At 45.7% G+C, this 18,358-nt stretch overlaps 1 protein-coding gene across 2 annotated transcripts in view; it reads right to left on the bottom strand.

The window, feature by feature from the left end:
* Itpr2 (inositol 1,4,5-trisphosphate receptor type 2) overlaps nt 1-18,358 on the bottom strand; it is a 423,811-nt gene that overhangs the window by 309,974 nt on the left and 95,479 nt on the right. For both annotated transcript variants that reach the window (XM_028891637.2, XM_028891638.2), the window contains 2 exons: nt 10,741-10,785; nt 1,302-1,453 (listed from right to left, as the gene is read on the bottom strand). In XM_028891637.2, the coding sequence (XP_028747470.1) occupies nt 1,302-1,453; nt 10,741-10,785 (197 nt within the window). The remainder of the gene's footprint in view (nt 1-1,301; nt 1,454-10,740; nt 10,786-18,358) is intronic.

Raw genomic sequence — 18,358 nt, 5'->3', positions numbered from 1 at the left:
GTGCGTCTATGCACCTGGCGGAGAGTTCTCACCATTTCTTTAACCAAATTCTCCTACACTGAATTCAAGAAAGACACCATTTTTGCTGACTTAGATCTAAAATGAGTTAAGTCAGAGTAATAATCAAGGACCCCATATGTTGTATGTATTTTGGAAGAAAATAGCCCCCATAGGGAGTGGCACTATTCGGAGGTGTGGCTTTGATGGAATAGGCAGGGCCTCATTGGAGGAAGTGTGTCACTGTGAGGGCAGGCTTTGAGGTCTCACATGCTGAAGCCATGCCCAGTGTGGGGCACAGTTCACTCCCTGTAGCCTACAGATCAAGATGTAGGACTGTCAGCTCCTTCTCCATCACCATGTCTGCCTGCATGCCACTCACGGTGATGATAACGGGCTAAACCTCTGTAAGCCAGCCTCATTGAAGTGCTTTCCTTTATAAGAGTTGCCTGGTCATAGTGTCTCTGCACAGCAATGGAGACCCTAACTAAGACAGCATACAAGAAGACAGGCACTTGGGTCAGGCCAGTGCAGCAGAGTGCATGTCTTCATGGGCTGCATTAGTGAGCAAGGAGGCGGGGGAGATGGACTCACATCAAGGGGGTTCTCAGATCTCTTCGTATCTCTTCCCAGTGTGGCTTCATGGAATAAATCTCCTTTTTCAACTTTCTGTTTTTAGTTTGGCTCTTTTAATTGGCTTAATGAGCACAGGTGGCAGGACCTGACTTGGGGCACTGACTGTGGCCCACAAGTTTGAGAGCAACCTGAGCTCATGTGTTCATTGGTCTGATGACCCCATTTCTCATCTTGATTCCCACGGCATGTCCTGCCTTGTAATTGGCAGTCAACAAATACTTCTTACCTGAACCACTAACAAAATGAACAAGTAAATGAGCTAAGCAGGAAATCTGACAGGTAAATGATAAAATTTAGACTAAAAACGCTATTAGATTATTTTTCATTGTTGTGACCAAAGGCTACACCATTAATAAGAATAAATGACTGTAATAAATTTTTCAGAGCTTCTTTGGTACTGCACATTTTAATTATTTATACAAATAAAACACACTATGCTAATCTGTTCACGGGAGAGAGGCATAATGCTTTGCACGCATTTTCTTTACTCATGCTCTCTTCTATTGTAAAAATTGTATTAATATACTTTTTATATAATATATTATATTATATATATATATATATAATATATAATAGTTTTCCCAACAGGTACTACTATTCAAAGAAACATCTGTTCATCCTAATTCTTTTTACTTATTTATTTCTTTTTAGTTTATATTTCTTTTTACCTTGGAACCAGGCAGTCAGCTCTCTGAAGAGTTGTGGCATCAAGTTCAAAAAGGGATGCGATGTCATTTCCGTGTGGAACTGAGACCAGGGTGTACATAATCTTCTCCCCTGCCTGACGTTTTTTCTTTGAAGTTGGAAGCTCTCCATCTTTCTGTTGAAGAGGTTTGAGGTTATTCAGTGTCTTCAGATTGAGTGTTAACTGCTCCAATTAATCAGGAGATAAGGTGTGAGTTTGTCTGCCATTCTTTCATTGGATTATAGGAGTGTCTATTCTGACTCCCTCAGAAGACTGGGGCACATAGCCTTTGTACTGACGATGGGCACTCATAAGGCCCATGTTCCTAATCTGAGCATGTCCTTAAGTCACAATAGTTATGGCCCCTTCTCTAGTGGCATTATACCTACTTACAATGTAGTGATTTGACCCTCTACATTTATGTCAAAAACAGAGAAGAAACAGTGTCCTCTAAACTCCATGGACTCAAGAAGACATACATATTTCTGTTAAAATATTTGAAAACCCTTTAAGCCAGCGGATCTGCCAGCTTTCCCATCATTAGTGGGAACATACCTTCTCGGGTACTTACTATTAGCTACATTTAGGCAGTTTGTAGCTTCTGATCAGTGTAGTGCATATTACAAACACTGGTTGCAAAGGGGTTTCTGTAGACTTGACTTGAGAGAGGTGAGTATAAAGCATTCTGTAGTCACCATGACAACGCTGCTCAAGTGCAGATCAGAACAGTGCAGCTGTAGATTCCTAGAGCATTTGGTAAACTGTTGCTGTTTCTTCTCTTCTGTTGCCAAAACTACTTTTCCACTAATTCATGCCTTTCAAGCATTTTAAATATGACAATATTTATAAATGTGTGATTTGGAGGAATTGTTTAAATTCTTTTTCCTATTTTCTTTCTTCAGGATAGATTATTTCAACAAGTAATTTGTAGTGATGACAGTGTTGACTTCAATTTTGGAGTGTAGTAGCTGTGTGAAAGAGTAACCATTTGGTCCTATTGAAGCCGACACAGAACCTGCTGTTGTGTTTTTTCTTTGGTGATAAATAAAATAGTTACATACTTAAAAAAGAAAAAGAAGAAGAGAAGGAGGAGGAGGAGGAGAAGGAGAAGGAGGAGGAGGAGGAGGAGACATACAAATGACCAGTGAATCCAGGAGAAGATGCCCAACCCCACTAGTTACAGGGAATGTAAGTCAAAGCCACTGCAGACAGCACACTGTCAGGGACAGCATTACCAAGTCTAGGGATAAATGGCCAAACATGCAGAGAAAGGGAACCTTTGTACCCTGTGGATGGGATGTAAATTGGTGTCATTTTCATGAAAACATGTGACCCAGGGATTCTTCCTGTGGGCATGAGGGTGTGAGAAGGATACAGGACCACATTCAAGTACAAAAGCTGATATCCCTACCTCACTGAGAGACCTGTACTCCAGACTGGCTGCAGAACTAGTCAAAAAAAAAAAAAAATAGTCCATGTAAACAGTCAAAGACAGACAGACAGACAATAGAAAGAGAGGAAAGAAAGAAAGGAGAGAGGGAGAAAGGGAGCTGAAGCATGTAATTTCATTGGCCTATGAGACGAACTTCCAGGGGTTATGTTATACTAAGCTGTGAAACCACAGCCCTGACTGCCAGGAACAGAGGCAGGAAAGGGGGTCATGTGACCGTCTTGTGCAGGACCAATAGAATACTGTGTGTAACCACAAACATTTTCTTCCTTCCTCCTCCCTTCCTTCCTTCTTTTTAGACAGGGTTGCCCTAAGTAGACCAGGCTGGCCTCAGACTCACAGCAATCCTCCTGTTTCAGCCTGCCAAGTGCTGGGATTAAGACCTTGAGCACCCACTCCCAGCTGGCGCTCCTTCCCAAAGACAAAAGCTGTCCTGTCCTGAGCTCTGATGTGAAACACGTGAAGAAGGCAGCAGAGGGGGAGCAGGTCAGAGGCTGTGGGAAGAGGGAGGAAGGCCTCTGGAAGGAAGAACAGGAAACAGGAAGTTCGTTTCATTTGCAGTGGTAACAAACTCTTAAAGAGCTTTGGGGATCCCACAATGGTGTCGCTGCCAAGAGAATCACAGCTACGGTGAGCGCTGTTCCTCCCTGTGGAGGAGGTGACCGAGGACGTGAGAGCACAGAGCTGACCAGACGAAGAGTCAGCTCCTACATGAGTCAGGGCCTTCATGGACGCCCAGGCAGTGAGATCCAGGCATGCCTCGGTCCGCTTGCTGCTGCTGCTGCGGGACCCAAGCCCCGCAGGCCACATGATTTCTAAGGTCTTCATTCTGGAAGCCAGAGGTCTACACACATGGAGACAGACACTGTCGAGGGCCTTGGTACTGCCTCATCACATGGAGACTACCACACCATGAGCCAGAGCAACTGAGCCCCAGCAGGCTTGGTTGGGCAACAAGTCACATGAACCCACTAGCCAGGAATCTGTGAGTGAGGTCTCTCTGTCACAGAGTCCATATGTCCACTTCCTCCCAGGGAACCCAACCCCACCGTGATACTGAGGATCAAGTTTGCAACACCTGGAACACAGGACAGTGTTTACATAGACAGGGACGGTTATAATTAAAACTGAGCTCAGGGAAGTGAGTCCTTATCAGTTAAAATGAACCATGTTTTGAAGATGGGCTTTATCAACAGAAGACCGGTTCATAACCTGAACAGGTGGAGGGTCAATGTGCACAACTCTGGTACACATTGTATCTGGTGTAGAGGACAAAAGAGGTTGCCAGTATTCTTGGAAAAATACCATATCCCTAAAAGAAGTATGTCATCTAGCTTCCTGACTGAGCGGCCCTCACTTAGCTTACTATAATTTAGCTTTGGATACACACACTCTGGGGTGAAAATGCGTGGACACAGCTCTTTAGATCTCTTTAGTAACTGAACGTTGACAGTATTTGAAGTGTGATCTGTACATCAGTCCTCTATGAGTGCATTTAGTGGGGTTCACCCCACTTTTGAGAAGATTTTTGTAGACTTACAAGAAGATTTCAGATCTAGATCCCTAGAGACGGCTCTTAAACCGCTCTCCCTGGTAAGGTCTGCCTACAGTGCCCAGTCAGAGTGGTCAGGAGCCTCCCTGTGTTTTGACTGTAATGACTCTTTTCAAACTACATATTTTTAAAAACTCACTGATTAGGGAAACAAACCACCTCAAATTATTCATAATATTCGAGGTTTGTAACTACATAGAACACTTGGAATGTGCTATTATATTCCTTCATCCTTGCCATTGGTCCTTAGAAAATAGTTTTAATACACAGAAAATTCCTGTACATAAATAATTTCACAGCTGTGTGTGGAGGAGTGTCCGACATGCCTACATATCTTTTACAAGAGCCTTGTTGTTGGAAGCTTCCTGCCTTGGCTCTTCCACATTCTAATTTATTTAACAAACTCGGCTTCATAAACAATTTGGAAGTAAACATTAAGCCTGCCCCTTGGAATTTTTAAGTAATTAAATATGAATAATGAGTTATGATCATACCAGGCACTGGAAGATGTTTTTCTAAGCAGACTCTACACGGGCTGGTGAAGGCAGGATGGAAACCTGGCTTCTCTGCCCTCCTTCCAGGTCTGTCTTCTTCACTTTGGCTCAGAAGCCAGATTGACCCTGCACATAGGCCCTAGACACTCAAGGAGTGTCCATCTTCCTGCCCCGTCTCAATGCCCTTTGAGACTAAGGGCACAGAGACATCATTGTCCTGAACCTGCAGTCACCTTGGATTCTAAGAAAAGAAACCCTCAAAGGGCACGAAGTCCCCCAATGAGGGCAATCATCAGTGAGGGTCGGGCTGCACTCTGAGCAGAAGTGATCACTGTGAGAACTCATTGATCCAGTCAAGTGATGGTGGCGGCAGCAACTTCTTCAGACGGCCTGGCCTAGAGTGGTAACCAGACAGAGCCTTGACCAGGACTTATAGTTATGGCCCAGTCTTACTCTAGTTAGACCAAGAGCTTGTGACAGAACCCTGAGGACAGGTGAGCTCACTGGCCCCTCATCTGCTCCTCTCCCCACTGTGGCCACCCTAAAAACGTCTCCTTTCTCTGCTCTTCGCTCTCAGTCCTCTCTCTAACTGGTGTATCAGGATGTCAAGCCTGGTCTGAAAACCTGCCCGAGTCACCCGAAAACCCTAGTTACATATATAATAATGAATGTAGCTTCAATAAACAAGAAAGGCAATCCTGTTTCTTTACAACATGAAGATAATTCTGTTCAAACTCATGGGCTCTGTGGATCCTGTTTATAAACCTGCACTGATTTGCAAGAAAAGTCAAAGACGCGGGAACTATAGCTCCCTATAGAGAATTTTGGAAGCATCATAGTTTGCCTTTCATCATAAAAATGTATTAAGAACCAAGAGCTTAAACAGGTGCCTCGTTCAACAGCAGCAAGCTCTCTCTGACACACACCCAGCTTAGGAGCTTAGGTCTCAGAATGCCACCTGTCTGTCCACTGGTTGCTTATCAAATAGGCATGTTTCATCTAAGTTTGTGTATGCATGGGTGTGGATGTGTACTTGGGAATGCATGTGCATGTCCTCATGTGTGGGTGTATGGGTGTGTGTGTGTGTGTGTGTGTGTGTGTGTGTGTGTGTGTGTGTGTGTTCCAGAGATCATCTGGGACCTCGGTTTTTGAGACAAGATCTCTCACTGGGACCTGGATCTTGACAAGGCCAGGCTGGCTGGCCAGCGGTCCCCAGGAGCCTCCTCTGCCTCCCCGGTGCTGGGTTACAGGAAGGTGCCACCAAAGACGGCTACTTTTACGTGGGTGCTGAGTTTGAACTCAGGATCTCATGCTTGCAAGGTTAGCCCTTAGATAACTAGGCTGGCTTCACTGCCCCAGGTCTCCAGGGCTGCACAGGGAGACACTTGCCCTTATGCAAAGTTGCAAAGTAGCTGTTGGCTCTGCCCCCTCCAGCCCCCACTCCTGGGGAGGTGCACTTCGGGGCACCCCAGAATACCTTTGTGGTGACTCACGGTGAGTCACCGAATTCTAGGTCAGACATCACATCGCCTGTACTGTTGGAGCCTGAGACACACCAGGAGAAGCGGCGTCTTTCTTTTGGAACTGAGGTACAGGCTGCAGGAGGCTGTACCACTGGTCCCACCCCCCCTCCCCATCCCCAAGCTCCCAGCTCAGCCTTGGGGAAGCCACACACTGAGCTGCCTAGGAAAGTGGCAAGCACTTTATCTTTGTGAGCCTCCTCCCCAGAGCCTCCTGGGGGGACCCTTTCTGCTTTCTCAGCCCGCATACCTTACTGCCAGAGAGCCTGGAGTAAAACCCAAGGCAACATGAAGGTCTGCCAGCACCTGGAACCCCATCTCTGAATTCTGCAGAACAGAATTTAAAAGTACTTTTCAGCAGCTTCCTGTCTCTAGAACATTCCCGTGTATATAAATGCTCTCGGGTCTGTGGCTGGCCACACAGGAGGATTTTGACAATTCAGAGGACATCTGGCAATTTCTGGACACATTTTGGTTGTCACAACTGAGAGCTGGAGAGGGGGTGGGCTGCTGCCAGAACCCAACGAGATGAGTTCAACGATGCTGCCCATCACCCTGCCATCCAGAGGATACCCACTACCATGCAGGGAACGCCCGTGCAGATGACACCCCACCACTCACAGAGAGGACCTCCCACAACCACAAAGAATTATCTGGTCCTCTGTGTCGATACTGCAGACACTGTGAAACCCCAGCCTCAGTAACAGACTCCTTCAAAATAATCAGAGCCCATGACACATAAACATGGCAATGTTCCCCAACATGAATGACATTACAGAGAATCTTAAAAAAATCCCCTCTGCAGAGCCATCTGAAAAGATGTGGACCTTCAAAAAGAAATAATGACCATGAGGTTCCCAGCTGGGCTTGACATGGTGCCAATGTTTACCGGGTGCCCAGGGAAGCTGTACATTTGTAAGATTGGAAATAATGGACCCCTTTGTAAAATGAACATAGCAATTTGGTCTTAATGGGAGCCCTGACACACTCCACCTCATTTCAGTGAACCATGCATTAACCTCTGAAACTTCAAAAATGGAAGGCAACGTTTGGATAAAGGCTTCTGAATTACGGGAAAAAATATTAGCAGGTCATTAAGTCGCCAACTCAGGGAAAATAATCAGCTTCGTCACAGTCACTGTTACTGGAACACGGATGTGAGAAAGGCCGGCGTGGTGTTTGGGGAAATTAATCTCTTATGTGACAGGCTGCAGATCAACTCTCACAGCCGCTCTCCCTTCCTCTTCAGACACAACCATAATTACCGAAGTGTGACAAACTGACTACGAAACCAGAAGCCACATTGTGTGCACTACACCTTCACACTCTCGGCTTTGTCTGTGCTCAAGATTGGGGCTCTGGCGAGGGGCTTATTAAATCAAACCTCTGCTGCTGGTCTCGCAGAGATGACTGGCACAGTCCAGTCCCAAACGTCTACAGTGAGTGCAGAGTATCTGTCCTGCTTGTGATTAAATGAGGCTAAGGACAAGCTCTCAAAGGCAGGACTGTTTTGTCTCACCTGTAGTGGAGATAAGGAGTGAGGAGGAAACCACTCCAGCCAGCTTAGAGCAGACTCCTAGTTCCTGTGCGCTCTGTAAAGTGCCATGTCCGTGCTCACCCACTCTGCCCACACAACCAGCAGCATGGCCATCGAGCACAGCAGAAGGCAGAGCGGACGGGAATCCAGCCACACAGCGGCAAGGTTCGGTGGCTGCCCTCCTAGGAAAAGCCACTTTCCCCAGAACTGGGGGTTAAACCCAGGGTCTCACCCCTGAACTCGGTGTCGATGAGCGACACCTCCAACCCTCCTCATAACTTTGTATGACATTAGTCATCCTGTGTGTAGGAGGGCAGGTACCGCAAGGCACAGGCGGGGGTCAGAGGACGTCTGTGAGCTGGTTTTCTCCTTCTATCAGGTGGGTCCCAGGGACAGAGTTCAGACCCTCGGGCTGAGCAGTGAGTGCCCACAGAACCATTTCACCCCCTCCTTTAAGACGGGTTCACTAAGTTGCCAAGGCTGGCCTTAAACTTGTTATCCTCCTGCCTCAGCCACTGAGGTAGCTTGGAAGACAGGTCTGCACCACAGGCCCAGGCACCTGTATTTTTCTAACCTACTAACACCTTTTATTCAGAGTTTCTGTAGTTCTGGTTTGGCTTTCTTCTCAGGACACAAGGTTGGGTAGGCAGACAGACATACAAGGAAAGTGAGTCTCTCCAGACGTCCAGAAGTGGGCCCGCTGAAGAAGCTGCCCAGAGCATGACGATGATAAACAAACGGCAGCAAGTGGGCTCCATGCCTGCTCTGGCCAGCACCGAAACGTCAGCCTCACAAAGACAAACATAAACAGGCCTAACCGATCCCAAAGTAAACGTCACTGGGCAGCAGCTGACCCTCACGGCCACTCCTGCCCTCACCCTGACGACGAAGTAGAAAGAGGAGTCCGATGGGACTGAGTCAAGTCCAGAAGGCCTCGTGGATCTAAGCCGTCAACCACAAGCCATGCGGCTAGGGAGCCACACAAACACTGCCACCATTTAAGTCAGGCATGGGGCTGGGACGAGGGTCCGTGGGTGGAACAAGGCCCTGTACACATCAGGTTCCACGCCCAGCACACATAAAGCCAGGTGCAGGGGGGCACACTCGTGACCCACTCAGCTGTGAATGGACACACGCTAGCTAGTTCCATGTCTCAGGTGGTGTGGAAACGCTGCAGTGAATACAGACATGAAGGCCGAGCATCGGTCCACTAGCCTTGTCTGTGGGGGACTGTCACCCAGGGGCGGGGCTGCGGGCTTGGACTGCAGCTCTATACTTAATTTTCTGAGGATCACCACACTGCATTCCTAACGACTGTTCATCCCACCAACTATGCACAAGGCCCTTTCCCTGGCGCCTCACCAGCATCCGTTATGTTGTCTTTCTGACAGGGGCCACTCTGGCTGGAGTGAGAAGATGTTGTGATGCGGTTTTAACTTTCATTTTCCTGATGGTAAAAAACATGCAGCATGATACTGTCCGTGTGAGGGGTTTTAGACAGCGCAGGAGACAGAAAGCAAAGACACGTGTATTACATCAAACCACAGAGCAAAGGGAGCGGGGAACAGAGGCGGGTCACCTCGGAGGAGGGGCGAAACGTGTACACCCAACCAAGAGTAAATGCCCAGAAATGATTCTTCCTCGTTCAAATCAACAGCAGAAGAATAAACAACCCAAAGAATGAGCTAGCATTCTCAGTAGACACTCCTCAAAGGAAGACAGACAGACAGATGGGGGAAATGTTTGTGGTTGTTGTTGTTAACGATTTGCTTTTGTGTCTGTTTTCATTTATTTGACTAATTACAGCTATGACTGTAACTAATGGCAGGTGTAAGGCGGTCTTCACTGACAACCATTCATGCCTGTTAACAACCCCTGGGGACAGTGTCAACATGTCTTCCTCCTGCCCGACCTAAACTGTGCACCAAAAGGGCAGAGTGTTAAACAATAACATCACAGGTGTGAAAGGGCGCTGCTCCCTTCCCCACATCCCACTCCGCTACCTTGGACAGAGAGAGAGAGAGAGAGAGAGAGAGAGAGAGAGAGAGAGAGAGAGAGAGAGAGAGAATGTGGCACTCCTGCAGGGCACTTCAAAATATCGGAAATATCACCCACGTCTCATGGATTGCAGTTTTAATTTCTCTACTCAAATAGAACCCAAATCATTTTTTATGTTTTTTATTATTATTATTAGTTTAATGCCGTTTATTGAAGGAGGGAGGAGGTCTTAAATACAGGCTTACAGCACAATGGGAGAACCCTGGAGGGCAGAAGTTTGCTACCGATGTTTTACAATCTTGCATCTAAGCTGTTAACGCCCATTATGCAGGATACACAGACAAGGAACTTCCCTTAAGCATTCAGGAGGGTGAAACCCGGGAGGGAATTAGCATAGGGAGGATATCAAGGTCAAGGTCAGCAAGCAAGGCAACAGTTACCCAAAATGGGGGCCAGGGCCCTACAGGTCCCCCTTTTACTAATAAATGAGCTTCTGACTTAGGTTGCATGGGACGTCAGCAGGACACCTTACCCATCATGGAGACGCCTACCCCAAATCATTTTAAAGCCAAGAGGCGAATCATCTGTCCTATCTTAACAACTTGCCATAATTCCACTTTTCTGTACTTCTGGAAACTGAACCTAGGCCCACCACAGAAGCCTCAATGTCTTGCAATACACGAGGCAGGAATGTCCCTTAGCGCCCCTGCTGGGGGCGGACATCAACTGAGCCCTCCTCTTTCTCTTTCTTGACCATCATTTGAGAGATTCTGTCCTGGGGTCCCCAGTCTTCAAGTCTGTTACAAAGGCTTTGATTTATTCATATAAAAGATGACACAACTGGGACATTCTGAGGGGAACATCTACTCACCACAGTCTTTCCCTCATTTTGAGCATCTCGATAGTCAGGATTAAGCTGAAAAACAAAGCAAAACTAGTTTTAAATAAAAAGTGCCAGTGAGAACGAACCTGGGCCAGTAAGTGACTCAGTGGATAAAGGTGCTGGCTGCAAGCCTGATGACCTGAGTTCAATCCCTGCATTCTCTCTCTCTCTCTCTCTCTCTCTCTCTCTCTCTCTCTCTCTCTCTCTCTCTCTCTCACACACACACACACACACACACACACACACACACACACGTGAACCACACACACAAAGAAGAGTCCTGCAGTGGCCCCACCACTGACCTGTGACTCAGAGACCCAGAGAATTTGCCAAACAGAAGCTGACAGGAACAGCCTCCCTGTCTTGGATAAAGTGTGGTTAGGCCAAGCAGAGATCTGTTCCTGGCCATAGGTTCATGATCAGAGATGATGCCATGCTCAAATGTGACAGGGCACAAAGCAGAGGAGCTGGTGGGGCAGGGGGCTTTCTAAGAATGCTGTGAGACAAACGGGGAGAGAAGAAGCTGGGGGGGGGGACTGGAACCACGCTGCACGAGAATGTGGAGATGGCACCTCTGCTTTGAACAGCCAGTGGGACTTCGTGACAAACACACAGCTGCCCTGCAGCTGAGGATTTAGAAAGACGAATGAAGTGTTGTACTGCAGAAATAAAAATATGGAACAAAAAGATAATCTACCCACCCTTGCGGCTCTGCTCAGGCCAGGGAGGGACTTTCATCTGTGGTGCTTTTACGGATGCTGACGTGGATGTTGGTTTTGTACTCATGTTTGACCTTCGTTGAAATTACCTTAGTTCTTTATGATTATCTGTGTTCATTATTCCATATATATGTGGAATAATATACACAGGGAACTTTGTGTATATATATGTATATGTGTATATATATATATATATATATACATACTTACAGACATACATACACACACACACACATATAAACACACACATACATATTGCTGTGGAGGTCAGTATTAATCCTCCTTAAGGCAGGATCTGGACGTGCAAGCCCTCCAGCACACCTGTGAGGGATTGTCTTGATTATGTTAACTGAGGTGAGAAGAGCCCATAACAGTAAGAGACACAGTTTGTTCCTGGACTGCCTAAAAGGAGAAAGCAAGCTGAGCAAGCACTCATGACTCCTTGTTCTGACTGTGACGCCACGTGGCCAACCAACCCCCGCAAGCTCCTGCCCCGCCATGATGGATGTAGCCTGGAACGCTGAGCCAAAATACACCCTTCCTTCCTTAAATCACTTTTGCTTACCCAGCAACAGACAAGCGACTTGTACAAAGCTCACCAAACTGTATCTAAGGGTCACATTAGAATAATTAGTTCCAGGTAACAAAACATAAAGCCAACCTCAAAACCACAGCACGTCTACAAGCCGGATCTGCACAGAAACAGGAATTGGCACAACTAAGCCAAACACAAAACATTTCGTGCCCTTTGAGATGCAGGCCATGTTCTCTGCCCTCCAACCAGGACATGCCACATCCTGCAACTGTGAGCCAGAATGAACCATCCTCCTCTTCAATTGCTTTTGTTAGTATTGTCGCTACAGAGAAGGAAAAACACCCACGTAAACTCACAGCCACGTGCATTTGACACCATTACCGTTGACCATAAAACACACACCTCAAATTCTACCGCTGTGTCCCTTCTCCAAACAGAGTAACAGCCATAGTTATCAAAGTCATCTGCAAAGGATGTACAGAAAAAGAATGTTGCTAATGAAGGAAGAAAAGGATGTCCTGGGGAAGCTCCTGGATCTTTTAGACTTTAATGGAAAACATTGCACTATGTTAAAAACTGAATTCTAAACCTGGCACAAGGGAAAGAGGGAGCCTATAACAAACACTGACAGAGCAGCTCTAAGGCAAAACTCATGTCAAGTGGTATTTCACCAAGAGTCCTGTCCCTGACTACTGACCCTGTGACCCAGGAAGGAAAATAAGACATAAAGACAGTCAGCTATCCTACAAAGCAGAATGTGACCAGAGCTAGGAGGCAGAAATGAATGATTTGTAAATAATATAGGTCAGAAGAGGAAGAGAGGGGTCTAAGATGAGGAAATTTATTCAAGAATTGTTCATGGTGTTTGAGGTAATCCTTGAAGGGTGGGTTGAAGAAACACCACGTGAGAGAGAAAAATGGGACTTGTTTGCAGAGTCTCGTGTGATACTTTTGAAAAATGTTTTTGAGAGTTCATTCATTTAACTTCACAATTCTGCTGCTGAGAAACACTCTTCATCCTTCTTCACAGAGGAGCACAGGGCCCACTGAGTGAGGAACTTCGTACAAAGTCATGAGGTGTCACTGGGAGAGCGCTAAGTCCGAGGGATGGAAGACACACCCTGAGTAACTCTGCATGGCAGAGTGGTGTGAGAGTCACACCAGACAGGCTTTTATGTTGAAAGGACGATCACCCTAGGCCTAGGGCCTACACCAAGAGGCTTTTAAGCTAAAAGGAAGATCACTCAAGACAAATAAGGCTTTAACTGAATGATATAAAATCAATCTTATATGTTTATATTCAGCAGCATCTAAGTATTAGAAACTGTGACAGAAAGACATGCTTGTTGTTCAAGTTTTAATCCCTGCACTGGGAAAAAAAAAAATCACTGCTTTATTGTAAAATAACCCAAGCTTTAGGAGTATTTACTACATTTATAAGGCAGTGAGCTAGCCACGATCAAAATCACGGTCCACAGAGCCATGGGAATGGCAAAAGGAGAAGACCGTAGATTAGATTACTGGCAATATTGAAAGACACGGTCTTCATCAACTGCCAAAGACAAACAGTTAAGCATGATGTGACGTGGAGAAGAGAAAGTCAGATCATCGCATGGTGACAAGCGTCAAGAGAGTAACAACGCCAGCTGCAGAGGCCCCAGCCTTCCATCCGCACAACAGCAAGAGATGGGCTGAAGTCACAGGCGCTGGCGATGCATGCTTACATTCTTGCTTTCTTTTCTTTCCTTCTTTCTTTTTTTTTAGTGGTGGGGGTAGACACACCCACAGGTTTGTGCATGTAGTCGCAGTTCTCGTGGAGACCAGGAGAGGGCACCAGATCCTTTGGAGACTTTGGGGGCTGAGACTCAACAGGTCCAGGGGTCCCAAGAAAGAAGTCTACAGTTTGGAAGCAAATGTCCTTTTTCTTCTCCTTATTGTAGTTTTGGTTTGAGCTTTTTTGTTTTGGTTGGTGTTTGTTTCTTTGTTTGAGAAAGTGTCTCCTGTAGCTCACTATACAGCTGCTGGGGTGGGGTGGGGTGGGGTAGGGGTGCGACCTTCTGCTCCTGCGTCCCCCTCTGGGAGCGCTGGAACACAGGTGTGGGATTCAAGCCTGTCCTCTTCACAGGCTGTTTCTAATTAACTGTACCTCAGAGCATTGAAGTTAGGAAGTAAGTGTTTAGTGCCATCTGGTGGATGCTTGACCTTCCTACAAACAAATGCACCAGTCCATTGTCTTCACTCAGTGTGTGCGCGCGCATGCATAGTAGCTCTTCCGGCACCGGTCACTTTTTTTAATTGACATGATGCATTTATTCACCTGGCTTAGAGCCCTCCTAGTTGTCTAGGCTGGCTGGCCAGAGCCCCAGGGAGCCTGTCTCTATCTACCCAGCGCTGGGATCACAAGCACAGGCCACTGTACCTGGATCTTTTTAGGCAGGTTCTGGAGTCAAACTCGGGTCCTCTTGCTTTCCTGGCAAGTAGCTTGCCCATGGAGCCCTCTCCCCAGTCCCAAATGAACTACTCTCTAAAGGGTGATACCAAAGCCAGGCACAGCAGCATGCACTCGGACGGTGGAGGCAGGAGAATCAGGAGCTTGAAGCTCGCCTCTGAAATGGTGAGTTCCAGCCCAGACAAAATGAGACCCTGTCTTGCAAAATCAAAGGCAACATGAAATCTTTAATAAATAAAATTATTTTACATTCTCTGATCTGTCTTTTTTTTGGGGGGGCGGGGGGGGGAATGTAAGTTATTCCTTCAGTGATTAATATCCAAAGTGAGAGAATGTAGGAAACGGCAGGTTGGCAGCTGTGGTGTAGAGTGTAGCCCTTCCCACGTGACAGGAGATGACTCTAAGGCCCATGTTAGCCTGCTCCTGAGATGACCCCTGTCCTAACGGACCAAAGGTCTAAGTCACAGCATCAGTGAGTCCACAACTGTGCTGTCCGCTTAGCAGACAGCGTTAACATCTGTGCCTCCATCACCACGTCAGATCAGCTCTTCAGCACAGGAGGCATTCATGTCAGATTAATGTAGATCAAGGGTTCTTGGCCTCCGGATGGTTCATGTTTTGGACCAGATAATTCTCTGTCAGGGGAGGAGAGGATGGCCCTCTGTATTAGCCATCCTTGATGTCTAGCCACAGGTGCCAGTCCCTTTCCCAATTATGCCAATCAATCATCTCCAGGTATTGTCAAAACCACTGACAAACTACATCAATACAGTAGTCCAAAACCAGCATCCAGCCTGAATACAGTTGTTATCTTTTTTTTTTTTTAATCTGTTTAAGGCTTTGGTTTTTTGTTTTTGTTTTGTTTTAACTCTGAGTAAAATATAACCTCTCTGAGACTGGATCCCCTTTTCTGTGAAAGAAAACTACTGTGTTCACAGCAGTCACAGTTCCTATCCATTCAGCCACCCAGTATCTGGTCAATGCAAATTCAGTGTGAGACACTGTCCACACTGTGGAGGGCTGGGTAGTGTGAGACGCTGTCCACACTGTGGAGGGCTGGGTAGTGTGAGACGCTGTCCACACTGTGGAGAGCTGGGTAGTGTGAGACGCTGTCCACACTGTGGAGGGCTGGGTAGTGTGAGACGCTGTCCACACTGTGGAGAGCTGGGTAGTGTGAGACACTGTCCACACTGTGGAGAGCTGGGTAGTGTGAGACGCTGTGCACACTGTGGAGAGCTGGGTAGTGTGAGACGCTGTCCACACTGTAGAGAGTTGGGTGGGGCCCTGCCTTATGAATAACAAAACAATCACTGACAGACACATACAGAATGCACAGATGGATGAACAAACGCATAACTTCACACTGTGATAGAGCCAGTAGCTGGTTAGAAGGCCATTGATGCTGAAAGATGCTACTCTCCACCCTCTCTCCTTCCTCTCTACAAGAAGGGAGATACTTTGAATCTCCTAGACTTTTTGTGAACATGGTGGGTGCTGTACATTCCTGTCTTTTTTAATTCCAGCACAACCCCTTGGGACATAAATGATCACCTTGATCTCACACAAGGAAACAGGTCCAGAGAGAGGTTAAATGTCTGCTTAAAGCCTGACACACAGGGGCCATAAACAGGGCAGATTCTTTGCTTTGTACTGTTCTAGGCTCTCTTTGCCCAACTGACAACTGTAAATAACTATAAACTCAAAAGCAGCTCAAGGATTATATAATCTATTTTGACCAGGAATCTCTAAAAGTCATCTATGTTTCAAATTATAAATATGTCTCTCAAAGGTGAAAAAGAGAGTAAGACCCAAATATCAGGTCCCCTGCTGGGTACCTTGCTGTGGGATAATGCTCTTGTACACTGGTTAATAAAACACTGATTGGTCAGTAGCCAAATAGGAAGTATAGGTGGGACAAGTAGACTAGGAGAATTCTGGGAAGAGGAAAGGTGGAATCAGGAGTCACTAGCCAGACACAGAGGAAGCAAGATGACAAGTCAGAAGTGAGAAAGGGTACCAAGCCACATGGCTAAACATAGATAAGAATTATGGGTTAATTTGAGTATAAGAAGAGCTAGTCAGTAATAAGCCTGAGCTAATGGCTGAGCTGGATTTTTTGTTTGGTTGGATTGGGTTTTGGTTTTTTGAGACAGGGTTTCTCTGTATAGTTTTGATGCCTGTCCTGGATCTCACTCTGTAGACCAGGCTGGCCTCGAACTCACAGAGATATGCCTGGCTCTGCCTCCTGAGTGCTGGGATTAAAGATGTGTACCACCACCGCCCAGTGCCGAGTAGTTATAAGTAATATAAGCCTCTGTGTGTTTACTTGGGGCCAAGTGGCTGTGGGATGTGGGTGGGAGAGATTTGTCCAACTGCAGGGCTGGGCAGGATCAGAGAAACATCTGACTATATTTGGTGCTCACTGTGGGGCACTGATCCACATAGACCTAAAAAAGCTTAAAGATTTTGAACACACAGAAATGGAGTCACATGGGGCTTCCTGGTCTCACAGTCTCATGCCAGCAGCAGTGCAGACTCATGTCTTGACAGCTGCCTGTGAGATGGAGCTGGCTGCCAGCGCCATGAGCTAAGCAGCATGACAGATTCCCACTGTGGTACACAGTTGCATCTGCAAGCTGGGCAGCATGGTACATGGTAGATATGGCTGTTGCTAGTACAGAAAAAGAAAAAGGAAAGAAAGAAAGAAAAGGTTTCTGGACTACAGGCTGCTGGATGGAGGCATGCACCCATTGCCTCCCAGAGTTGGTGGAGAGCATGGATCCCAGAGCTGGCAGTGAATTACCTCCACTATACTGGGAAGCTGAGGTGGACAGAGTCAGTAGCCAAGGCTGCCGCTTCTGTCCTAACCACACTGCAGTTTAAAGCAACAAATTCACAATAAGATAGATTCAGATGGAATAAACCTCTAAATCATTTACATTATATGTAAAAATGTACATAGGCTTGAAAGAAAGAGGAAAATGAGGATAGACAGTTATATAAAGAAATAGTTTTATAAAATAAAGTCTTTAAAGAAACAGTAAAAGTAATATAAAAAAATAAGCCACATAAAGATGGATAATCCACACAGAGAGTCTGGATTATATTGTCTTTGGGATTTTTAACTACAGAAAGACATTTGACTGTAAAGGCTGCTAAGTTAAACATATACATATACATATACATATACATATACATATACACACATATATATATAATGTATCCTTAGACACAAATTTTGTGTCTAAGGATACATTACTTTGGAAAAGAGGTTCTGCTTTTGTTTCCACAGAAGATGAGAACCTGTGGATTGCTTCTAGGCTAATATGGTTTGATCAAGGAAGACCCTGAGAGGTCTCCAATGACACTATGGCCCAAATGATCCAACATCCAAAATCAGCTTCAAAGCAACTGGCTGAGACAATGCAGCCTCACAGATACTCCAGTCAGGACTTGACCATAATTCTTAACTTTCTCAGGATATTCATAAGATTGCCAGTACCCCTATCAGCAGGAAGTAGTATGAGAAGCTATATCCAAATTCCCAAAATATTGTTTATAAATGTTTATTTTGATTTAAAGCAGGTTGATTATAAATGCAATCTCTTTCTAAAGAAGAAAAGGGATAATATTATAGATAGATAGTATGAAAGGGTAGATTATTGAATCTACTTTTAAAGAGCAACAATTTGTTTGAAATGTTTTACAACACTATGGATTTTAGTGTATTGATACAAATCCAAAGTTAATTTTGTTATAGTGTATATTTATTTCTACTCTTGTTTAAGGTATGTTTGTGCAGCTCATATGAAATTGTAATATATAATTAAGAAATACAGGTTAATAATTAGTCATCCATGATAATCAAACTAATAGTCTTGTTAGTTAAATTTTCTAAGTATG

Source organism: Peromyscus leucopus, chromosome 3 (assembly GCF_004664715.2).
Source record: "Peromyscus leucopus breed LL Stock chromosome 3, UCI_PerLeu_2.1, whole genome shotgun sequence".
Lineage (NCBI taxonomy): Eukaryota > Metazoa > Chordata > Mammalia > Rodentia > Cricetidae > Peromyscus > Peromyscus leucopus.
This window is presented reverse-complemented; position numbering and strand designations above follow the sequence as displayed.